The 26085-nt window shown below is 43.3% G+C and overlaps 1 protein-coding gene across 1 annotated transcript in view; it reads right to left on the bottom strand.

Annotated features, from left to right (window-relative positions):
• Positions 1-3346: 3346 nt before the first annotated feature.
• LOC137371231 (lipoma HMGIC fusion partner-like) overlaps positions 3347-26085 on the bottom strand; it is a 184209-nt gene continuing 161470 nt past the window's right edge. Inside the window, exons 3-4 of the mRNA XM_068033440.1 lie at positions 11801-11899; positions 3347-7716 (exon numbers count right to left, since the gene is read on the bottom strand). Of these exons, the coding sequence (XP_067889541.1) occupies positions 7598-7716; positions 11801-11899 (218 nt within the window). The 3' untranslated portion in view covers positions 3347-7597. The remainder of the gene's footprint in view (positions 7717-11800; positions 11900-26085) is intronic.

The raw sequence follows: 26085 nt of genomic DNA, 5'->3' as shown, positions 1-26085 counted from the left end.
TGAATTAAAAATTTGAAGAAGTTGGAGCGAGGGTGCCTCCATGTTGAAGTGCCCTCTAGCTTACTTACCTTCCATTGCAGCCTGCTGCTCCTCTCGAGCTGGAAAGCCTCAGATTGACCCTCCAACTTTGAAAGCCTGCCTGCCAGCCTTACTTGGATGGAGAACTGTCTCCATACCAATTAAAGGGACACATCGAATCTCCAAAGGAGCAATTCGCTTAGTGCCATTCCCCCATCTTCTCCCCATAACCCTGCACATTCTTCCTTTTCATATAACAGTCTAATTCCCTTTTGAATGCTTCAATTGAACCTACCTCCACCACACTCTCAGGCAGCGCATTCCAGACCTTAACCACGCATTGTGTAAAAAAGTTTTACCTCATGTTACTTTTGCTTCTCTTACCCATTACTTTAAATCTGTGCCCCCTCGTTCTCGATCCTTTCATGAGTGGGAACAGTTTCTCTCTATCTACTCTGTCCAGACCCCTCATGATTTTGAATATCTCTATCAAATCATCTCTCAGCCTTCTCTTCTCCAAGGAAAACAGTCCTAACTTCTCCAATCTATCTTCATAACTGAAATTCTTCATCCCTGGAACCTTTCTCGTGAATCTTTTCTGTACTCTCTCTAATGCCATCACATCTTTCCTAAAGTGCGGCGCCCAGAACTGGACGCAATACTCCAGCTGAGGCTGAACTAGTGTCTTATACAAGTTCAACATAACCTCCTTGCTCTTGTACTCTATACCCCTATTAATAAAGCCCAGGATGCTTTATTAACCACTCTCTCAACCTGTCCTGCCACCTTCAAAGATCTATGCACAAATACACCCAGGTCCCTCTGTTCCTGCACCCCCTTTAGAATTGTATTGTCTCTCCATGTTCTTCCTACCAAAATGAATCACTTCATATTTCTCTGCATTGACCTTGTCTGTCCTTTCCACCGACTTGTCTATGTCCTTTTGAAGTTCTACACTATCCTCCTCACAGTTCACGATGCTTCGGAGTTTCGTATCATCCGCAAACTTTGAAATTGTGCCCTGTACACCAAGGTCTAGGTTATTAATATATGTCAGGAAACCCCAACCCAGAGCTTTGGATGAATTACAATTTCCTCCAATTAAACATTGGGAAGACCAAAGCCAATATCTTTGGCCCTCACCACAAATTCTTCTCACTGTCCACTGCCTCAGGTTGAGCCAGATTGTTCACAACCTAAGTGTTCTATCTGATCATGAGCTGAGCTTCCAACTCCATACGCTCTGCATCACAAAGACTTCTTTTTACCAGCACCATAATATCCATCTAGTTCCACCTCTGTAACATTGCCTACCTACACCCTTACCTCAATCTATTTGCTGCTGCACCCCTCATTCATGACAAATGGTCATCTCTAGACTCGATTATTCAAATATTTAACTCTGTTTCTCTATCCACAGATGCTGTCTGTCCTGCTGAGCATTTTCAGCATTTCTGTTTTCATTCAAATGGTCTAATATAAGAAACAGTATCAGGAGTAGACCATATGGTCCCTCAAGCCTGCTCTGTCATTCAATAAATTCATGGCTGATCTTCTGGCCAGTCTCCTATCCTCCATCAGCTCTTCAACATGTTAAACGTTGCTGCCCATATCCTACCCCACACCAAGTCCCACTCACCCTGTCCTTGCTCACCTGCATTGGCTCCTGGTCACCCAACATCTCCAATTTAAAATTTTTATCCTTATGTTTAAATCCTTTCATGGCCTCTCCCTTCCTTATCTCTGTAACCTCTTCCAGCCCTACATCCACCCAGATCTCTGCATTTCTCCAACTCTGGCCTCTTGTGTATTCCACCTCCCTATCCCATAACCATTAGCAGCCATGCCTTCAGCCATCTAATCCCGACACTCTGAAATTCCCTCCCTAAGCCCATCTACCTCCTTTCGGACCCTTTTTGAAACCTAGCTCTTTGGTCAAGCTTTTTGCAGCCCCTCCTGATATCTCCTTCTTTGGCTCGGCATCCACTTTTATCTGATTATGCTTGTGTGAAGCTCCTTCGGATTTACTTAACCATTTGAAGTGTTATGTAAACACAAGTTGTTGTTGCTGTTATTCAGACTGGCACACAAAGTATTATCACAAGGATAAGGTACCGCTCAGAATTAAACAGTGGGTCATCTTCAAGCTGGGGGAGGAGTGGTCATCCTTGAAGCAGAGCATTGTGGGGCCCACAGGTCATCTGGCATCAGCTACCTCACCATACAGAAGGTCCTTGGGAATACAACCATCTTCCATCCTGTGGACGTGTCTGATCCACCGAATAATTGCAACACACTTAAGTTGTTTCATGAAAATAACAGCTCTGCAATAAATTAAACTTTTACACTAATAAGTTAAAGCAACAGTAGGTACTTTAATAATATGAGCAAAAGTACATGGTGCTTGCTGCAAATTGGACATTTAATAAAATAGTTGCACTGACATATGACTGAGTATTAAAAATTGCAAACAATGCATTGGAGTTACAGATTGGGAATAACAGCACTGAGAGCAATAAGTAGTGACAGTGAAAATATAACTTTAGATTCTGAATTGCACTCAGCTTGGGAGTTCCTTGAAATGGTAGTTTTGAAAGTTTACAAACTATGAAGACATTATGGAAAGATGTTTGTGGTACCTTGGGGCCACTACTAGGCATAAATCTTCATGTTACACACAGTAGGTTGCAATCTGCGTGTCCATAGCCCCAGTGTGGTAATACTTATTAATGTAAAAACTTGTATACATTAGAATTTTATTTTAAACCTACTTCTATATATGTGCATGTAATAGTAGCATGTATATGTAGGACTACAAAAGGACAGCTAATCTTGCTCAGTTTGCAGAACAATCCCATCCTACAACAGTATCTAAACTGACCAGTAGAGGACAGTAGAGGGTAAGACCATGTTGACTCTTTGGTATGTGAGGTACACACCCGTTCTGTTTAAGTTAATTTGTTCTCTCCTTTTCAGCTCACACCAAGCCATAGGGTAACTACAGCCAAAGATAGTCAACCTGCTCCCAGACTTTCGTCTACCAAATTGACTCCTGACAACGCAGAGCGATCACAGACGCCATCAGTGTGTGAGAACATTTGCCAGCCTGCCAGTATGAATGCATGCATGACGACACCACACAATGATGTCCTCACCCGTCGATAGCCATCTCCATTCACCCGAACCAACAGTACCACCCTGCTCCCTCCCACCATCCCTGCTTCAATTGCCACTTCACCCTGTTCGATCTCCGCCACACTGCTGCCTTCCCTCAGCCACTTGTTCCCCCCCGCCTGCTTCCCCCCCCCCCACCCAGCTACTCGCTCCCGCCCCACTGGCCACTCTCCAGCCACCAGCAGCTGATCAGAATTGGGTTAATCTTGACTGCTTCTCTAATTAACAGACCTCCACTGCTCCCCAAATAAAACATTTTGCCTTCGCTCTATATGTGGCATGGCTGAGATTGGCAATGCATGAGTAAGCATGCTTCAGCTGAGATTTCTCATCCCATAACTTCATGCCACGGTTCATCAGAGCTTTAAAGTAGCATACACCACTCCATCCTGCAAATTTTGGGACATGTCACTTTTGTAAATGTTAGAATTCTGGCAACAGTCTGCAGATGGGATTCCAGAAGGTACTGGGGATAAAATTAAACTTCAATGAGGATACAATATAGGCGTTAAAGGATCACCCATCTGTTATACACTGGTTTTCCTCTCGTTTGAAGTCAATCGAAGTTAAACACCACCCTCACTTAATTCAACATCCTCATGAGCAGATGCTTCAATTCACAGAATATAGCATCTGAAATCCTTGTTGAAGGAAGTTTCACTGCACCTAATTCCCAGTCTTTATTAAGTAAAAATCCTGCATAAATGAACTTCCCATTGCTTTAAACCCTCAATCTCTAATTCTGCAGTCTTCTGGGATCCATGCTACATCTAAAACAAGTTGCTGGTGATGACCTAAATTCTATGATCTACTGCATTCAGTGCTGTTCCCTGCACTTCCACCTGTCTGAAGGGACCTTAAATTTTTTGAAATGAATTACTCTATAATTACTTAGTAAAGTAATTGAGAGGCAGTTGCATAATGTAACATTGAAGCTTTCACCTGCATCACAAGTTGAGATGTGGGAGATATCTGAAGGATAGCATAATGTAAGCAAAGCTAAGTACCTTCAATTAATGCTATTAAGACATTATAAATCATCAATCTATTTTGGGGAATGGGGACCATTTTGAACACTGACAGATTTAGCATCTATATTAAGTATTCCTATAAATGTTTAATCAGCTGGCTTTTGTTCCAGGCTGTTGATAAGTTTTGGGACTCAGGATTTTAGAACGACCTCAACAACCGCACTAACAGTTTTTAGGCCACGTATATTTTGATATTCGTTTGACATTGTGCTTCGAAGGCATGTTTTTAATTGTGATCGATAAAACGTCTGCCATGCCCACCCTCAGTCAACACACGTTTCAAATTCTAACTCTACTATTTTGCTCTTCAACTTTTTGGAACCAAAACTTTGCATTATTCAGTTTAAATATTACAGTGGCACTAACTAATCTACATGTGATCTCAGTTCACATTTGATTTTTTGATGATATGCAGAAATTTGATTTGGATTAGAACAATTTGGATTTGCAGCACATTCAGATTTTCAATTTGACAAGTATGAGAGGTTGGTGGCACAAATATTTTTTTGACATTTCTCAAAGGTACAAATGCCAGTCATTGGCTCTCGTCTTTGGATCCAAATTCTAATTTGGTGTGAGCATGAAATTTGAATTGGGCCTGCAGGCTGTCCAGTTTATGTTTTTAGTCCAAACGTAGTTTGAACTGTCCTGGCAAAGGGGGTGATTCCTGACCTTCACACCTATGAGCCAGGTCATTCCTGCCTGGTAAACATATCATCATTGCATCTCACCTGTAACTGTAAATTTAAATGTGAACCTGCTTCCGTTTGTGGTTTGTTTTATGCCATGGGTTTGGTCTATTGGATCTGACGACCTGGAAAACTGGTGAATTTATGGTTTATTTACCAATGACAGAGTAGTGCTGAGACCAAATTTCTCAGAACCGTCAAGACCATCCAACTGAAACAAGTGAACTTAGCAGCAAGGAGGAATAGCACATTGTATCATGTTTTCTATAAGTTGTTTTGCAAGTTCAAGATAGGTATATTTGTGCACTACAACTGCTATGTGTTTGAGGATGAGTTTACAATCCCAGGCTGAGGCTAGAATTGAGGTGGAGACCCCAGGTAGTAGAGATAAGAGGGATCTCAGAGTGGAATTGAGAGTGTGGAGATTTGTCTTGAGGAGTTTAAGGTGGACATAATATCAGATGCATTTTGCTGTCTCAACATGCATTCTCTATTACATGCCCACTTAGTCAACTATTGATGCACTCATGACTTCTACCTAGTCAGCAGAAATGTAATTTTTGGTCATTGAAGTCATAAGTAGACAAAAGGCCTGGATTTTCCTATGTTCCCAATCAGGTGGGATATTGGGGGAAGGAACTAGTGGAAAAATGAGGCAGTGAGGAGTACCACTGCCTCTCTGCCCCAACCTGGATTTTCCTCCAGGTGCCCCACCATGACGACTTCTCTAATCCTGCCCTTTGCAGGTAGATTATGGCAGGAAGCGTTGGGTCCTGACTTTTGCCACAGCTTCAGTCACCTCAGGGAGCACCAGAAGTGGGGTGGCAATAATCCCTGGGTCAGCAGCTCTCCCTCACCCCATCACTCTTTTTGGGGGAAAGTGCCCCTTACTGGGTGCCTGTCTCTCCTTCCAATTAGGCTACATACCCCTACCTTTGTAAGGACATAGCTCAGTCTGAGGCCGAACAGTAAAATGTACCTCAGATCTCTGTGGCTCCTTTAACCTTGCCTACACATTTGCTGGTGCTGCAGAGGCGGTCTCATTTCCGAACCACAGGAATTTTCCTCCTTTGCGGTGGTAAAGGGGCGGGAGTGGCTCCCACTTGCTGATAGAGATGCCACCAGGAGCCAATCCTGAAGACATAATGACCCCTGACCCAGGAAATTGGGTTGGATTCATGACATGATTGGAGCATTGGGTGGAAGTCCTCCTCTGGCAGGAAGAGGAGAATCCAGGTTCAAATCTTCTGTCTTTTTGCTGTTCAGAGGACTTGTTAAATCTCTTTGGCCTCCTTATCTCGAGAGACAATGGATACGCGCCTGGAGGTGATCAGTGGTTTGTGAAGCAGTGCCTGGAGTGGCTATAAAGGCCAATTCTAGAGTGACAGGCTCTTCCACAGGTGCTGCAGAAAAATTTGTTTGTCGGGGCTGTTACACAGTTGGCTCTCCCCTTGCGCCTCTGTCTTTTTTCCTGCCAACTACTAAGTCTCTTCCACTCGCCACATTTTAGCCCCATCTTTATGGCTGCCCGCCAGCTCTGGCGAACGCTGGCAACGGACTCCCACGACTTGTGAGCAATGTCACAGGATTTCATGTCGCGTTAAATATCTGCATAGAAAGTAGCTGTTACCTGTATAGTGTAATAACATAACACTGACACAAATTTGTACCATATGAATCTATATACTGAAGTGTACATGTGTTGAATACAATCTACCCTGATGTGATACTATGATGCACAATATAAAATACTGCTATTAAGTACATTTACTAGCCTTCAACATTGCCACCAAATTATAAACACACATTCTTTTTCCAAAATGGAAATGTGTGTGTATGTATATACAATTAGATATATAATTATGTACATATATGTAAAAAAAAGATTTTACTAGTAAATTGGTCCTTTGAAAAACCTTACTTAAAAGGTGAAGAAAGGCCCAAGGGGAGTGCTTTTCATTCAAAGTGTTCCATCTTTTGCAGAAGAAAATAATACTCACCATAAACATTTTGCTTTAAAACAAAAAGTATGATTATTGCTGGCCTGGAACTTGACTCCTCGTGAGCAAAGAGCATTCCCTGTAACTTCCAAAGCTGCTCTAAAGTGAACAACAGAAGGCATGACTTCAAACCAGCTTAAGAGGTGCCCCAGAGCCACCAGCCCCAGGAAAACAAGCGACTGGCTGCTTTGTAATCAATTCATCTTCCTGTCCCGCCCCACTCTTTGCTATGGAGCCATTCCAGGATGCTCCCCATCAATGATGTCAATGATGAATGGCCGAGCAAGCAGGAACATCTTCACCCAGGATTTCCATTTATTCTGAAGCATCAACGATATTTACGGCGCGCCTATTCTATAAAATGAGGGCGGCTTGAGTAGGGAGCACTTTGAACAAAGAGGACTTGTCCAAGACTTTCCTTCCTCTTTAATGATTTAAAAGGCTTTGACACTATATATCCTAGAAACAAACACTTAAAAGAAAAAAAAAATCATAAATCCAGACCATATGTCTTTTGTTCAGATTCATTTTTCAGTTTGCAATCTTCTCATTTCAGATTTTGAATGCGATTAGGAGCAAATTCAGTGAGGAAGCATTGGAAAAGTTCCATAAAATGTTTTGCCTGTGATGTTACTCCTCCACAGCTCTCTTGCTCAGAGCTGTTTCTTTGTCCTTATTTGGGGTTTCAGTATGGATACTGTTTCTGTTTTTTGCCAGCAAAGCAAGCGAGCCAAGTGCAGAGAAGCATTGCAGCCGCTGCACCTCCTCCAGTACAGTAATAGGCCCATCCCAACTGACATGTACCTACAAATAAATAAAAACTGTGTTAATTTGAGTATTGTCGCTTTGCTTCACATTCAGCTTTCTAGTTAAAGATGTACACCTTCTAAAACAGCCACAGCTGACATGTTCTTCATGGACTTTTTAAAACTCCTATTTCAAGGTCTGCCCACAGAACTGAGCTTTCCAGAGAACCATGGGGCTTGTCACATGCTAAGTTCCCAGTCACAGACACAGAATCCTGGATAAGTGCAGAGTGAGGGAGAGGCCAAACACTTCCTCATAGGTAGGGAAACTGGAGCCTACAAATTACTGTTGGAAACATTATTGTACAAATACTTAGCACACTCACATCAAGTTCTTCTCTGTTGTCCTAATGGAAGAGGTTACTCTTTATTTTACATAGGCTAATCCCTTTGTTAAAATAGCAGATAGAGGCATTAATATGATTGTGTTAAGCAATCTTGCATTACATTACCATGAGGAAAAACAGGAAAGGTTGCAGCTGGGCAAATGAACTCACTGGTGGCCCCTGGAAGCTGAATAGCAATGAACTCACCCACGGTGTGTTAAAGGTTAACATTCCAGATCAAGGAACTAACAAGAGGAGCTTCTAATAAGTATTAGTGTCAGCTTGGCTCAGTTATATGACTCACCTCTGAACCAGAAAGCAGTGTAGCCTAGTTCTACCCCAGGAACCTACAAACTAGTCTAACACTTCAGTGCTCCATTAAGCGAGTGCTATATTGTTGGAAGTGTTTTTGATCCAATCTTATGTGAAGGCTTGGCCTGCCAATTCAATTCATTTCAATTTTTTGCTGTTCCGATACCCTGGCCAAAATTCATCCCTCAAGCAATACCACCAAAATAGCTTAATTGATCATTCAACAACAGCAACTATTTTCATTTAAATAGTGCCTTTAAAGTAGAAAAACATCCTAGGAGAAGATATAGAAAAAATGGACCAAAGGAGGTATTAGCAGAAGATAACCAAAAGCTTGGTCAAAGAGATGGGATTTAAGGAGGGTTTTAAAAGGAGGCACTGGAGGTGAATAGCTAGAAATGTTCAGGGGTGGAATTTCAGAGCATGGGACCTTGTCAATTGATGGACAGCAGCTATTGGTAGGATAAAGTGAGAAGGCATGCACAGAAGACTGAATTCAGAGGAACAGAGAGTGGTTGTAGGGCTGGAGGAGATGACAGAGGTAAGAAGGGGTGTGATTGGATTTAAACACATGAATAAGAACATAAAATTTTAGACACTAGGGAAACTGCGAGCCAATGTATGTCAGCAATTTAGGCCATTTAGAATATCTCAATGCAATCAGGCAGAGTCAACATGGTTTTGTGAAAGAGGAATCATGTTGAACTAATTTACTGGAGTTCTTTGAGAGGTAACAAGCAACGTGGATAAAGGGGACCCTGTGGATGTGGTGTACTTGGATTTCCAGGAGGCATTTGATAAGGTACCACATCAAAGGTTACTAAACAAAATAAGAGCCCATGGTGTAGGGGTAACATATTAGCATGGATAGAGGATTGGTTAGCTAACAGGAAACAGAGAGTAGGCATAAATGGGTCGTTTTCGGGTTGGCAAGCTGTAACTAGTGGAGTGCCACAGGGATCAGTACTGGGGCCTCAACAATTTACAATCTATATCAATGACTTGGATGAGGGGACAGAATGTATGGTTGCTAAATTTTCTGATGACACAAAGATAGGTAGGATAGAAAGTTGTGAAGAGGACATAAGGAGTCTACAAAGAGATATAGATAGGTTAAGTGAATGCGCAAAGATATGGCAGATGGAGTATAATGTGGGAAAATGTGAACTTGTCCACTTTGGCTGAAACAATAGAATAGCAACATATTATTTAAATGGAGAGAGATTGCAGAACTCTGAGATGCAGAGGGATCTGGGTGCCCTAGTACACGATACACAAAAAGTTAGCATGCCAGTACAGCAAGTGATTAAGAAGGCAAATCCAATGTTGTCGTTTATTGCAAGGGGAATGGAATATAAAAATAGAGATGTTTTGCTAGAGTTGTACAGGGCATTGGTGAGATCACATCGAGAGTATTATGTACAGTTTTGGTCTCCCTACTTAAGAAATGATATAATTGCATTTGAAACAGTTCAGAGAAGGTTCACTTGACTGACTCCTGGGATGAGAGGGTTATTTTATGAGGAAAGGTTGGACAGGTTGGATCTGTATTCATTGGAGTTTTGAAGTATGAGAGGTGATCTTATTGAAACAGATAAGATCCTGAGGGAACTTGACAGGGTGGATGTTGAAAGGATGTTTCCCCTGGTGGGAGAGACTAAAACTAGGGGGCACAATTTAAAAATAAGGGGTCTCCCATTTAAGACAGAGATGAGGAGAAATTTTTTCTCTCAGAGGGTTGTGAGTCTGTGGAACTCTCTTTCCTGGAGAGCAGTAGGTAGGGGTCATTGAATGTTTTTAAGGCAGAGGTAGACAGTTTCTTGAAAAAACAAGGGAGTTAAAGGGTATCAGGGGTAGGCAGGAAAGTGGAGTTGTGTCCACAAACAGATCAGCCATGATCTTACAGAATGGCTGAGCAGGCTCGAGGGACCGAATAGCCTACTCCTGCTCCTAGTTCATATGTTCGTATGTATGTAGCAAAGGACGTGGCTGATGGAAAGATGGGAGTAAGTACAGGATAGGGCAGCAGAACTTTGGATAAACTAAAGCATAGGGAGAGTGGAGGTTGGGTGACCAGTCAGGAGAGCAGTAGATTACTATAGTCAGGCATCAATGAGGGTTTCAGTGGTAGATGAACTGAGATGGAGATAGAATCAGGTGATGTTTGAAGAGGTGAAAGTTGACACACTTTGTGATGGAGAGGATATGGGGTGGAAGCTCAGTTCAGGGCTGAATATGCTGCAAACAGTCTTGTGCAGTCTGAGATAGGAGGGAATGAAGTCAGTAGCAAGTGGACAGCTTCAGTCTTCTCAGTCTTTGGAAGCAAGATATTGTGCCTCAACCAAGACTGGAAATCTGATAAACAGTCTGACCCTACAGAGGCAATGAAGGGGTCAAGAGAGATGGATATAACATAGGGCTGGGTATTGTTGGTGTACGTGTTGAAGTTGACCCCATGTCTCAGATTTAACTAAGGTGCAGCATGTGGATAAGGAAGAGGAGTGGCGGACTCCTGAGGTGATGGTGTGAGGATGGGAAGAGGAGCCATTCATCTCATTGCTGTTTGTGGAAGCGCAGTGTAAAATTTGGCTGGCCCATTTGCGTACATAATAATAGTGCCTACATTTTAAAATCAATTAATTATCTGTGTATTTCTTTCAGATATCCTAAGGATGTATATAAATGTGAGTTCTTTCTTCCCAATAAGGAACACATTCTAGACTATCAACTCGGTTCAAGTTTTAGTTTAACTAATGCAATCTTCATAACAGATAAATCATAGTCAAGAAGCACTAACTAACCAGGAATATTTTGTAATTGTTTTGTTACCACACCTACTCATATCATGACCTCCCATATAATTGGTAAGTTTAGGCAATCCAGACATGCTACTAATTAAATCCTCCATTTGGAAAAGTTCTACTGTACTCTATTCAAGGTAGATTAGCTGAAGAATTAAACATATCTTGGACCCACTAACGTTAAAGTCCAGATTTGTTGGGGTGTTTGTTGCCTCATTGTTCACTCACAAAGTGTTCCTGGGTGAGAGATCAGGCAGGTGAGCCAAGCCCTGGGCTCAGCCAGTGCTGGTCAGTAACTGGAAACCAGGGTATGTGTGGGAGCATCTTGTCACCTCACCACTGGGTCAATCCCCATCACGGTACTCCGAACATAGCTTTGCCTGTCAGGAGTACATAACGGGACCTTGGGTATGTAACAATCACAATTTTTAAAGAATAGAAAATCATGTCGGTGGGAGTTCCTTTCACATTTCCAATCTGCATTCTTTGTGGGCAAAAACTTACTCCTATGAATCCTCCCAGAAAACAGCTATGATTTCAGAGAAATAAATGTCGCCTATATTTTGACCCCAACATGCAATGGGATTTGAAAATGGTTTATAGCTATGCAAAGACTCTCTGACTGGAAGTTCAGTCTTCTTACCTAGCTCGAACTGATCTGAGAGATTGCTGCAGGTCTGCTGCACCTCTTCACTATTCCAACCCAGGGGATAAAGGGCACAACCCGAGCCAATCAGCAGACCTGGTGAATAAAAAGGATAAATGTATTGGTTAAACATTTAAACTGGGGGATAAATACGCACTGTAATATCGATACCATACTGAAAACCCAACAGCACACAGCATAAATACGCTCATCATAACTAGTACCTGTTACGTGATGCACCTCACTCCATTTGCATTGATGCTGCCAAGCTTCAGACCATCAAGTGACAGGACAATCAAAACAAAATGGTTGGACATTGGCAATTAGTGAAATTGTCACCCAGCAAGTTTGTTAGAAACAATGACATCAAAGGAGATATCTGGGAACTGGATTTGACTCTATCCACTTTGATGGAACAAAATTCTGCTCTAAGTGTCTATGCAAATTAAATGCACGATCTCAATTCAGTACCCTTAGGTTTCAGCACAAAGTTACCCTCACAGGATTGATAGATCAGTTTTCCAAGAGGAGATTCGTTGCTTTGGATTGGCGTAGCCAAAGCAAAACCAGATGTCAACTGTGTTCGAAGTTTCCTTGGGTCCCCCTTTAAATCTATCTTCCGTTAATTAAAATCTTCAGAGAATGGGGGCTCTTTTTACCTGTTTATCTCTGAGGGTCCAGGCTGCAATACCACCCTGGACCCTAAGATGAGCCTCACTAATGCCAGATGTAGCTTGGCAAGACATATGCCAAGTATTTGAATAGGCCAGGGCATGGAAACTCCAATGTTCAAAATGTTCTGCACTTCACCTCCTTATGTTGCTAGACTTGTAAGGGGCAGGTGGAGGGTCTGCTCTTTACTAGGCTGAGCAGGATTTCCAGCCTCTCTGAATCCCATCCTAGGCTGGGAAATTCCTCGGTGCTGCTCCCACTCCACCAGCAGAATGGGAACAACTCAGAGGAATTTTCTGGCCATAGTCTCCAACCATTTTGGTGCACACCTGCCAAAGTTATGTTGGGAGTCCACCAAGATGGCCACAATCTTCGGCCCTTTAATATTTAACTCCAGATAAAGTGCAAGCACACTTGTGCAGAGTTCTCTTCTGGGCAACAGAATTGAAGTATCAGGCAACAAACCCAGTTAGTGCAGTCTAAATGCACCCTGTTTTATACCTGGTACTGCTCAATGCTGACTTTGGGTGCGTGAAATCTCTCACCTTGATCAGCACAAAATTGACCCAAAAAACCAAGGGAACTCCCATTGATCATTTTTAAATGATTGCACCATCTGTGCTGAAGTGTGCCGGGAATTCCAAGAGGGGATTCATTGTAAGACTATAATCAGTCCCTGTATATATGATACGCAAGCCACTTTAGACACACTACTTTAAGCAGCAGTGACAAACTAATTCAATTCAGTATGCTGTGGGGAAGCATCCTCCTCTCTAGCCCTTATCAGCAGGCTTCATAGTGAGTGACGCTGTTAGGTTGTCTGAACTATTGTCAATGTTTCACCCCCAAAGATTTGAGCACTTTCCTGCACTAGCATCTTTGCAGTAATACTTTTTGCTGACATGCTCAGCTTGCAAAAATATCATTACTGTGGAAACAGCCAATTAAGAGGGTATTTGTAGAAGTGGAGGTGAATTCCTGATTATAAATTTAGCACACGCTACCGCCATTCGTAAAAAGTTACTTTTTACGGAAAAATAAATAATGTAATAGCAACTTGTTGATGACGGATCAGAAGTGCATATATCCATTGTGTTGGTAATACGAACAAAAGAACAAAGAACAAAGAAAATTACAGCACAGGAACAGGCCCTTCGGCCCTCCAAGCCTGCGCCGATCCAGATCCTCTATCTAAACATGACGCCTATTTTCTAAGGGTCTGTATCTCTTTGCTTCCTGCCCATTCATGTATCTGTCTAGATACATCTTAAAAGACGCTATCGTGCCCGCGTCTACCACCTCCGCTGGCAACGCGTTCCAGGCACCCACCACCCTCTGCGTAAAGAACTTTCCACGCATATCCCCCCTAAACTTTTCCCCTCTCACTTTGAACTCGTGACCTCTAGTAATTGAATCCCCCCACTCTGGGAAAAAGCTTCTTGCTATCCACCCTGTCTATACCTCTCATGATTTTGTACACCTCAATCAGGTCCCCCCTCAACCTCCGTCTTTCTAATGAAAATAATCCTAATCTGCTCAACCTCTCTTCATAGCTAGCGCCCTCCATACCAGGCAACATCCTGGTGAACCTCCTCTGCACCCTCTCCAAAGCATCTACATCCTTTTGGTAATGTGGCGACCAGAACTGCACGCAGTATTCCAAATGTGGCCGAACCAAAGTCATATACAACTGTAACATGACCTGCCAACCCTTGTACTCAATACCCCGTCCGATGAAGGAAAGCATGCCGTATGCCTTCTTGACCACTCTATTGACCTGCGTTGCCACCTTCAGGGAACAATGGACCTGAACACCCAAATCTCTCTGTACATCAATTTTCCCCAGGACTTTTCCATTTACTGTATAGTTCACTCTTGAATTGGATCTTCCAAAATGCATCACCTCGCATTTGCCCTGATTGAACTCCATCTGCCATTTCTCTGCCCAACTCTCCAATCTATTTATATTCTGCTGTATTCTCTGACAGTCCCCTTCACTATCTGCTACTCCACCAATCTTAGTGTCGTCTGCAAACTGATTTGGAAGTAATTGGTACCAGGACAACAGGAGAACAGTTTATTTCTCCCTCGGTGCTTGAAGATTTGTCAGTTAAGTGCTAGCACTGAACATGTCTGTTTCTGCTCACCAGCAAGCTTTCTTTGGTTTTCCTTAACTATTGAGTTAATTGATGTTATTTATATCACCGCAGTAACCCAGTGTTAAAAATAACAGCTGCTGTAAAGTCCAACATAAAATGGCTGAGACAATTTATACTGGAGCTTACTTTTAATGTTATTTTTAACACTATGCTAAAATCCCAGCTTTTATGTCCTTGTATAGTCACTCTTGCTGATCTGTAAGATGTTTACTGCATTCCCCTCTTCAGACATTATTCTTGGACGATACAGTAAGCAATCTGTTCCAGGGCTCAGCCAATGCCACTCTGTAACTGGCAATCAGCATGTGTTCAAGAGCAGCCTGGGAGACATTCCCTTGAATTCTCTGTGTCTCCCTACAGGGGAAGTCTCTGGGCTTCGCTCAGTATCTCTTTACAATAGCTTGAATACAGCTAAAACCTCAAAAGTATGGAGAACTGCCGTTATGGAGTATGTTCTATAACTTCACCTTCTAAGTTACATGTTTGCCAACATTGTCAAGTTTTCCTTTTCATCTGACCACTTTAATTACCTCACTGCCTCAAGACATCCAACTTTAACACATCCATTTTCTCCAAGTAACACTCTTTCTCCATCCTTTAGTTGCTTTCCGCAGCCTTGGAACATGTTGTTGCCTCAAAACCATGCTGTCTCCCACTATTTCCTGTTCAAAATCCTCTAATCCGGCTTCTGCCCCGTCACAATTCTGAAGTTGAAATGGTCTGAGTCACAAATTTCATTCTGTGCAACTACAATCATGGCTCTCTGTTCCTCCTCAGCTCCTCAATAGCTTCATGCTCCATACTACCATCTGCCAACATCTCTTCTCTGCAATCCATCCCATGGTAATGCTCCCTCCTCATTCCAATCTTACCTGTTGAATGTGGGAGTTGTCTCACCTCCAGTAGCTTCTCTTCCTGCTTAGTTATTTCTACTGTGCCACTTCCTCCTCTGCTTTCAAGACCTTCCTCAAAACCCTGCTATTTAATTCGGTTTCCAGCCCTTCCCAAACTAACTCTCTCTGTTGTACCTGTTTCTTTTCTGCATGCCATCCACTGTTTTTCCTCCTTAATGTAAAGCACATCCTATATATGAGGAATGCTCAGTAATGCAAGTTGTGTGGCACATCAGAACTACGTTACAAAGCATCTTACATCCTGGAAGGAGGCCATTCGGATCATTGTGCCTGTACTGTGTCTTCGAAATAACCTATCCAATTAGTCCCATTGCCCTACTCTCTCCCTACATCCCTGCAAATTGTTCCTTTGTAAGTAAATACCAATTTCCTTTTGAAAGTTGCTATTGAATCTACTTCCACCACCCTTTCAGGCAATGCATTCCAGCTCATAACAACTCACTGTGTAAAAAATAGATCTTCATCATCAACCCGGGTTCTTTGGCCAATTATCTTATTATCACAGTACTTCAGTACGACTGAAGTGTAATTTTTATTTACGAGCACTTTAACTTTATTTGAGATTGGTGTTTGTTATAAATTGTACAATACCCCATCAGTGATTAAACACCAATTAATTTCAAAATATCAAAGCTTGGTATCTCACCATATCTCTTTATTGTGTTCACCTCAGACAAATGGAAAAGTAGCAGAACAAGCTGAGAATTATAAGGTTCCTCTCTGTAACCTTGAAGCAGACACATTAATCTAATGATGTGTATTCCCCAGAATGCGTGCGCCTCCAATTTCTGCTCCAGGTGACAGTATTTCTATTAACTTCTTCATTGCCTCGAAGGGAAAGCTGGTGGGGCTGGGAAAGTTTCAGTACTCAGTTATGCACTGGCCTGACAGCTATCAGCTAACTATGATCTCTTAAGGTACAGTTCTATTTTTAGGCTGTTTAAAAAATGTGAGATACCAGAAGAGAAAAAGGACAGGCTTGTAGCCTTAATAGTCTATTCCTGTTCCTAAAAGATCTTAGAGTTTTTGAAATAATTGAATAAATTTGACTTTTTCCCTCTCTCTCTCTCTCTTTTTCTTCACTGCACAGCAGCACCGAATGTAGCCACAAAGCCCATAGTGAGCCTTCGGAAAATCTTCCTCTGTTCGATGTCCCATCCATAAATCAAACAGAATTATTCCCAACAAGTGCAGGTCTTGAAAATCATGTCATTGGTGCAAGATTGAAAAGAAATGTGTGACCCAAAAACACCATTCTTAAAAATTAATGGCAATTAAAGTGTAAATTTTTTATTGTTGTGAACCAAGTGAAATACTTCAGGGAACATTTTCTTGGTACATCAACAGATTGAAATATCTTTGGAACATTCAAATCACAGTGAGTCATGGGTTCTTGCTCTTGTAATGATTAATGAGGCTACTATATGGATAAATGACAGCGACACAGTGCAAAACCCAAGTGCTGAAACATGCCAAAATGCTTCTGGCCAACTTCATTTCTCTTTTAGTTTTGCAGTCGGTAGAGTAGGCTCGAATTCGAATTAACTATCTGCATTAAAAATTGGGTAGAAGGGGCATGATTTTCTTCAGGGCTGATGTGCACAGATTAGAATTCAACAGCGTCTGCAAAAATGTTTTAACCTCATGGGTATAATGAATGGCCTTTATAAGTGAAATGTCCAGCGGGCACATTTCACACATTGCACTAGCCATATTGTTCTTTTTAAAGAAAATATCTTACCCCGTGCACAGCTGAATTAATGTCCTTCTGAGGACAGGCAAGAAGCCACATTCAGAGGAGAGCTTTTCAATGGATTGTAAAGTTCAAATTAGTTTTCAACAGGCCCTAACCTACTAAAAGCTCTCTTATCAATTGACCTGTCCTCTTATTAACCAGTCTGCCCCCACCTCCTGTAAACTAGCCTCTCCTTTATCAAATGATCTATTCCTTTCTCAGTCAGTTCACGTCGCAACTTGTCTGTTCCCTTAATAACCAGCAATTCCTTTGCTGTTAACCAATAGTGATTGTTTAGTTTAGTTTAGTTTAGAGATACAGCACTGAAACAGGCCCTTCGGCCCACCGAGTCTGTGCCGACCATCAACCACCCATTTATACTAATCCCACACTAATCCCATATTCCTACCACATCCCCACCTGTCCCTATATTTCCCTACCACCTACCTATACTAGGGGCAATTTATAATGGCCAATTAACCTATCAACCTGCAAGTCTTTGGCATGTGGGAGGAAACCGGAGCACCCGGAGGAAACCCACGTAGACACAGGGAGAACTTGCAAACTCCACACAGGCAGTACCCAGAATTGAACCCAGGTCGCTGGAGCTGTGAGGCTGCGGTGCTAACCACTGCGCCACTGTGCCGCCCCTGTTTCTTCTCCTGTTTTAACTAGCCTTTCCCACTGCTCTGCTTATCAATCAGTTTGATCCTTTACAGTGGGGCTTCCAGGGATAGGGGGCTGATGCCATGCTTGTTAATGCTAATAGTTTGACAGACGCAAACTGTAAATATTTATAGGTGTAACACTGCTCCTAATTCTCGCTTGTGGGGATAGCCCTCTTGCACATGCTATTAGTAAATGGAACCATCCCAGTTTGTGGTGCTGAAGACTTGTGCTCCAGAACCAGCGGAACCTCTAACCAGGCTATTCCAGTACAGCTACAACACTGGCATCTACACGACAATGTGGAAAATTGCCCAGATATGACCTGTCCATAAAAAGCAGGACAAATCCAATCCGGCCAATTACCACCCCCTCAATCTACTCTCAATCATCAGCAAAGTGATGGAAGGTATCTATCAAGCAGCACTTACTCAGTAATAACCTGTTCACTGATATAATAAGAGCAAAATACTGAAGATGCTGGAAATCTGAAACAAAAACAGAAAGTGCTGCAAATAGACAGCAGGTCTGGCAGCATCTGTGGAGACAGAAACAACGTTAACGTTTCAGTTCTGCGACCTTTCATCTGAACCCTGGTTCATCAATGCTCAGTTTGGGTTCTGCCAGGGCTACTCAGCTCCAGATCTCATTACAGCCTTGGTTCAAACATGGACAAAAGAGCTAAATTAAAGAGATGAGGTGAGAGTGACTTCCTTGATATCAAGGCAGCATTTGACCCAATGTGGCATCAAGGAGCCCTAGCAAAACTGGAGTTAATGGAAATCAGGGGAAAACTCTCCACTGGTTGGAGTCATACCTGGCACAAAGGAAGATGGGCATGGTTGTTGGAGGTCAATCATGTCTGCTCCAGAACATTGCTGCAGGAGTTCTTCAGGGTAGTGACCTAGGCCCAACCAGCTTCAGATGCTTCATCAGTGAAGTGACCTTCCCTCCATCATAAGGTCAGAAGTGAGGATGTTTGCTGAAGACTGCGCAATATTCAGTACCATTCACAACTCCTCAAATACTGAAGCGGCCTGTGACCACATGCAGCATGACTGGACCACATTTAGGCTTGGGTTGATACGTGGCAAGTAATATTCATAGAGACTTACAGCACCGAAACAGGCCCTTTGGCCCAATGAGTCCATGCCGACCATCAACCACCCATTTATACTAATCCTACAATAATCCCATTTTCCATCTCACATCCCCACCTTCCCTCAATTCTCCTACCACCTACCTACACTCGGGGCAATTTTTACAATGGTCAATTTACCTATCAACCCACAAATCTTTGGCATGTGGGAGAAAACCCACACGATCAAAAGGAGAACTTGCAAACTCTGCACAGGCAGTACCCAGAACCAAACCTGGGTCGCTGGAGCTAGAGCTGTGAGGCTGCGGTGCTAACCAATGTGCCGCCCCACAAGTGCAAGGCCAAGATCATCTCCAACGAGAGAATCTAAACATCCCCCCTTGATGTTAAATGTCATTAACATCACTGAATCCCCCACCATCAACATCTTGGGGGGTTACCATTGATCAGAAACTTAACTGGACCAGCCACAAAAATACTATGACTACAAGAACAGGTCAGAGGCTGGGGATTCTGCGGCGAGTAACTCAACTCCTAACTCCCCAAAGCCTGTCCACCATCTACAAGGCATAATACAGGAGTGTGATGGAACAGTCTCCACTTGCCTTGAAGAATGCAGCTCCAACAACACTCCAGAAGCTCAACACCATCCAGAAAAAACACTCCAATCATCACCTTAAACATTCACTCCCTCCACCAACAACACACAGTGGCAGCAGTGTGTACCTTCTGCAAGATGCACTGCAGCAATGCACCAAGGCTCCTTAGACAGCACCTTCCAAACCCACGACCTCTACCAACTAGAAGGACAAGGGCAGCAAACACATGGGAAAACCACCACCTGCAAGCTCCCCCCAAGTCATCGCCAGTCGGGTCAGGTCTGCTGTGGAGTTAGTGATTCACCCTGACCAGACCTGCACTGTACCCGGCAGGAAGATCTCTGATAGTCTCATGCTACTCAGGGATACGATCGCCTATGTACGGGACAGGAAGGTGGACACCTGCCTTACCAGCTTGGACCAGGAGAAGGCTTTTGACAGGATATCACACACATACATGATGGACGTGCTCTACAAAATGGGATTTGGGGAGGGAATTTGCAATTGGATCAAACTGCTCTACACAAACATCAGTACCGCAGTCTCAATCAATGGATGGGAATCAGAAAGTTTCCCGATCCAATCTGGAGTCAGACAGGGCTGTCCTCTCTCCCCTGTCTTGTTGTTTGCTGTATCGAACCTTTTGCTGAGTCCATTAGGAAGGATGTGGGCATAAGAGGGGTAACAATACCAGGCAGAGGAGGCACTCAGGTAAAAGCCTCCCTGTATATGGACGACGTCGCCGTCTTCTGCTCGGACCCCTGTCCGTTCGCAGACTGATGAGCATCTGCGACCAGTTCGAACTGGCCTCGGGAGCCAAAGTCAACCATGGCAAGAGTGAGGCCATGTTCTTTGAGAACTGGGCCGACCAATCCTTTGTCCCCTTCACCGTCCGGTCAGACTACCTGAAGGTGCTGGAGATATGGTCTGGAAGGGCGGGGGAATGTGCCAAAACTTGGAAGGAGCGAGTAGCCAGGGTACACCATAAACTGAGCATGTGGGAGCAGCGATCTCCATTGTGGGTAAGAACCTGGTCATCAGGTGCGAGGCGCTCATGTTGTTGCTGCATGTGGCGCGGGTCTGGCCCATACCCCACTCCTGCGCCGTGGCGGTCACCCAAGCCATTTTCCTCTTTATCTGGAGATCTAAAATGGACCGGGTCCGGAGGGCCACAATGTTCAAACCTCTGGATAAGGGCGGGAAAAATGTACCCAATGTCACCCTCGCCCTGATGACCACTTTTGTGTGCGCCTGCATCAGGCTGTGCGTAGAGCCCCAGTACGCAAACACCAAGTGTCACTGCATGCTGAGGTTTTATCTGTCCCCATTGTTATGAAGGATGGGCCTGGTCACATTGCCGCGGAACGCTCCATCTAGTTGCACCGTGCCATACCACCTATCCTTCGTGGGAAAGTTTCTGCGGGAAAACACCTTTGACCACCAATCCATCAGGCAGTGGTCTGCACAGAATGTCCTCAAGGCCCTACGGGAAAAGGAGATGGTGGATCCGGTCGGATGTTTCCCCGAGCAGACTGTCAAAGTCATTTGGCTGAATGCCTCATCACCAAAACTTTCAAACAAGCACTCAGACGTAGCTTGGCTGGTGGTGAAAAGGGCCCTCCTTGTCAGATCCTTCCTGCATGCCTGGAGTCCCGCCCCCTCCACATGCTGCCCTAGAAGTGGCTGTGGTGGGGAAGAGACAGTTGCCCATCTCCTTCTGGAATGTGTCTTTGCAAAGCTGGTGTGGAAAGAGATGCAGTGGTTTTTGTCGAGGTTCATTCCAAGCAGCTCTGTAACAAAGGAGTCTGTGCTCTACGGGCTGTTCCCAGGGACGCACACCGAGATAAACATCAACTGCTGCTGGAGGACCATCAATTCGGTGAAAGACGCTTTTTAGTCTGCCCAAAACTTGCTGGTCTTTCAGCGAAAAGAATTGTCCACGACCGAGTGTTGCAGACTGGCACATTCCAGGTCCAGGACTAAGTGCTGAGGGACGCACTAAAGCTTGGGGCAGCCGCTGCGATGGCTCAATGGGGAAAGACCACTGTGTAAGGTCCCCCCACCAAGCTGAACTGAGGGGCTGACTCCATGGGAAACCCCTCGGGCTGTATACACCAAATATGGGTTTGCTGTAAAATGTACATGGCTTGTAAAATGGAATGGAAGGGTTGTGAGGCAACTCACTCCTGTATCGAAGAAAACTGATTTCTTTTGCACTTTTGGAATGACAACTTGGTACTGTTTCGAACTGTTTTGTAATGCATTTTTTACAGAATTTTATGAATAAAGAATATTTTTGGGAAAAAAAGAACAAAGCAATTAGAAAGAAAGGCTTATCATCTGCCCTCTTGAAAACAGCAAATTACAGACATTTTGGCTTACTAGGCACCGATGTAATCCATTATTGTAGTTTAACATAAAAAGAGCAAGTGTTGGAAATTGGAATGAAAAATGGGCAAAAAATGCTGGAATTTTCACAGGAAGTCAATCAGCATCTGAAACAGAAAGATAATGTTATCTTGATTGAGTCCTTCATAGTGATGAAATAGTGAAATATTGTCTACCATTCTTCTTTAGATATTGACTGGCCCACTGTCCATTTCCAGATTATATTTAGCATGCTTTGTTTATCACTGGTCAGTAAATTAGTATTTATTCTGGTTTACTTGTGAAAATGTTGCAATAAAAAGGGAAAATAGAAATTTCTATATGATATAAATTACATATATTTATTCCAATGATATAATGTAATGATAGGTGGCTATAGAGGCACATGGGATACATTACACAAGCATGAAGGGCTGCAGGCGCTTATCCATTGTCTCTCGAGATAAGGAGGCCAAAGAAGAAGTAAGGGCTGATGCAGTAATGGGAGGATGCAGGTCTCGAAATATCAATTGTCACAAATCAAGTGGCTGACCTCAGTCATGTCAGCAGAGGCAATAAGCAGAAGTGTCACTGTTCTAATGTTTCACATTGTTATAGAAAGTGTTCTACAGATGTCAATGGGTGCTTGTTCCTCCAGAGTATTCTGCAGACTGATAACATGGTCTGCGTAAAGTTTTCTGGTAAATAATGAACAAATACTGGGGGAGGAATTGGTCCATGTTGCTCACTTTTCTGGGCAGAATATAGTGACACAAAGGAACAATTTTGAGCCATGACATCCTGCACCAGCATTAGGAGTGCCGCCATATTGGTTTTCCAGATGTCAGGAATACATGCAGGCAAGGTTCTCGCTGCCTGTGCGTAACTGAGGCAGCGTTTTGGGCAGCTCTCGTAGAGCTGGCCTGCCCACCACACGGGTTGCAGCACTTACTCCGCTTACAGACGTTTGTCTGATGACCTTCCTGCTTGCAATTCTTGCAGAGCACTGTGCTGCAGTGGCCGCCACATTTGGGGGTGTGGTTTTTTGAGGTTCTGGTTTATTTTTCAGGGGGTGGGGGGATAGCTTCAGTGCCGATTTTGGCTTTTCATCCTCTTGGTGTGGAGTTCTCCTGCGGTTGTTGTTTTCATGCTGGTTTGGGTCTTGGTGCCTGTCCAGGGAAGACTTTAAGCATAGTGGCTGCAACCAACACTAGAGCTCCAGGGCAGGGGATGCGTAACACCATTAAGATGGCGGTGCAAAATAGCGAAGGAGGTGCACCCATGGACCTGACCATCTTCATTAAGTGAGTCCTTTTGAACGCTGTGGATTTGAAACTGCAGATATCTTCTGCCTGCAGGACTTCCCCAAGTGGGGGCTACCTCATGTACTGTATTGAAAGAAACTGAACTGTATGGCACTTTATGAAATGCCCCATTTGAATTGTTTTGCAGTGTATTTTTACAAGTTTTATGAATAAAATATATTTTTGGAACAAAATAATGGAAAGAGCAGGCGTGCTCCTTCTGGCTCCTCAGCATTATGGTGAGCTACAGCTGGCCTGGGTGAGCCTCCATCCCTCCACTCTCCCAGGACAAGTACTGGCATGGCAGTCAGCCCAAATCAAAGTGGAGCAACAGCCAGCAGCTCCGCACAATTATCAAAGTGTAGCCAGTGACCCAATTTTGGGCAGGCCTCAGGCAGTTTCTGGAGTGCGCTCTGTGCACTGATTGTTGTTCACCTGAAGATGGGCCTAAAATCAATTTCTAGGCAATTGTGTTGGGAGCTGTTTAATACTTTCTCCCAGCCACTTCTGTGTTTTATGCTGAACAGCTGATGAGTGTTTAGTTTGCCCAAACTAATCATATTCATGACGCTGATTGTAAAGAACCTCGTGGTGCTGTTGGGACTTTTAGCAAACAGTATATGTGCAGCTTCCCTGTGGCTTCAGACATCATATCCCAGCTGTTTTGATGCAATTCATGTCTGAGAGGCAATCAGCGAGACTGCTGGCGGCTGCTTTCTGCACACCTCACCAGCAATACAGAGCAGGGGTCAGGGAGAGAGGGAATTCTCCCACCTGGCAATATTAGTGTTCCACTCTGAATCCTGGACAAATATATTAAGCTAATACATTGCTTTGCTAACCTGTGGACCATTTCAACATCCTGGTGACTGTCACTGCCTGTTACAGAACATACTCTTAAAAGGTCTGCTCTCAATGACAGTGTGGCAACAATAAAGCTTCTTGTCTCCGCTGAATTTAAAAAAAAAATCTTTCTTTTATGGTGAATTATGTTTTGGCTTCTTTCTTTTTGTGACGGTATATACAGGGTTAAAACCATTCTCACTTACAGAAAAATGGCCTGCCAACCTGGTTGGCCCCGAAACAGACAAGGGTCTAGAAATTCAGGTGCGGCAATATTTGGGAGCAATCCCTGTACCTGAATGATGAGGCTCGAGGTGCCCTCAATATTGGGCTTCAGGCCTCAATACCATTCGAAGTGCGATTGAAGATTAGGCTGCCACAACATCAACAACAGCCCTCAGGTAAGTGTTGAAGGTAGGGGGTGGGTGGGAGATGGAGATGGGAGGGAAGCGTTGGCCTGGGGGTGGGGAAGGGGTTTTTGGGAAGATATCAGTAGTGATCAGGAATGGAGGTGAGGAATCGATGCTGATCAGCAGGGGGGGGGGGGGGGGGAGGTTGCAGTGGCTGGCAGCAGCCTACATTTTATAAATATAGAATCACTCCTGTTCCACCTGGCTCCACATTCAGGTAAGTATATTTTAAAACCTTACCTCACCCAGTGTCCTGGCCAACCCTCAATCAACATGATAAGAAAACAGATTATCTGATCATTATCACATTGCTGTTTGTGGGAGTTTGCTGTGTGCATACTGGCTGCTGCATTTCCTACATTACAACAGTGACTACACTTCAAAAGGTTCATTGGCTGTTAAGCGCTTTGAGACTTCTGGCAGATATGAAATGCGCTATATAAATGCAAGTCTTTATTTTCTTTCAGCTGCATCAGGGTAGTCTTGTAATAGGGATCTCAAACTGGCAATGGGCCCCTTATTTGCATGTACACAGGGCCGACTGTATGTTTTAGGTATGGTTAGTGAAGCTGATTTTTTGGGCTTTACCAATATGATGAGTGGAGTAATTCTGACTGATAATTTGCATGTGCTTCCTGTTAACCATATTGGAGGCTTAGGAGGCCATTTGGCGCACAAAAAATGGGAGCTGCATGGCCAAATTTCTAGGCCCATATATTTAATATCAACATCAGGAGATATGCAATTACTTTAATTTGAAACCTCATTAACCGATTTCTTTGTTCATTGTGTTCAAAGTACGGTTAGCAGTATGGGACAAGTATGTTCAAGCATTTATTAGGTCAGGATTGTTCTTTAGTGAGGAAATGTTTGTCCAAAATGTTTGCAACTGATTAGTTTTGCTTGTGGAAAGCTGCCAATTCAAACATAATCCTCCTGAGGGCCTTTTTAAGTATATGTTTTACTGACAGAGCTACATGAGTTTAAGAGATGTGTTTTCAATTTCCTTTCTCCCAGTCAATCCTCAAGGATTTTTAAAGTTTATCTTGAACTGACTACCTCCAAGCCAGCATTGCTCCTGAAGCCATACGAGAGAGAAATAGGACGCAACTCTGTGAATAGTTAGCAATGAACTTGCACTTAAAGTCATGGTCAGGGAATTTATTTTGGTTCCGGTTTTGCACTGCGTGTTAGTGCAGGAGATGCAACTGTTGTTTCTCTACATTGTGAAGAGAAATAGTAACGTCTGTAAATTACTGCAATTTGACTGTTTATTTTTTCTACTTATCTATAAATCTGTTTGGTAGTTTTGATTACACATGCACACTAGTCTTGGAGGACAGTATAAGTTACAAACAGGCTTTATAAATGTGACAGAATCAGAGCTCCATCTTGCTTCAAGCTATAAAAGTTCTGCATTTGATTTGCTTCATATGAGATTTATAACTAGGTCAAGTATAATAAATTCAAAATCAAACGCAGTCACTCCTGAAAGGAATGGTTTTTTTTTTATT

The sequence above is a fragment of the Heterodontus francisci genome, chromosome 6 (assembly GCF_036365525.1).
Source record: "Heterodontus francisci isolate sHetFra1 chromosome 6, sHetFra1.hap1, whole genome shotgun sequence".
Classification (NCBI taxonomy): domain Eukaryota; kingdom Metazoa; phylum Chordata; class Chondrichthyes; order Heterodontiformes; family Heterodontidae; genus Heterodontus; species Heterodontus francisci.
This window is presented reverse-complemented; position numbering and strand designations above follow the sequence as displayed.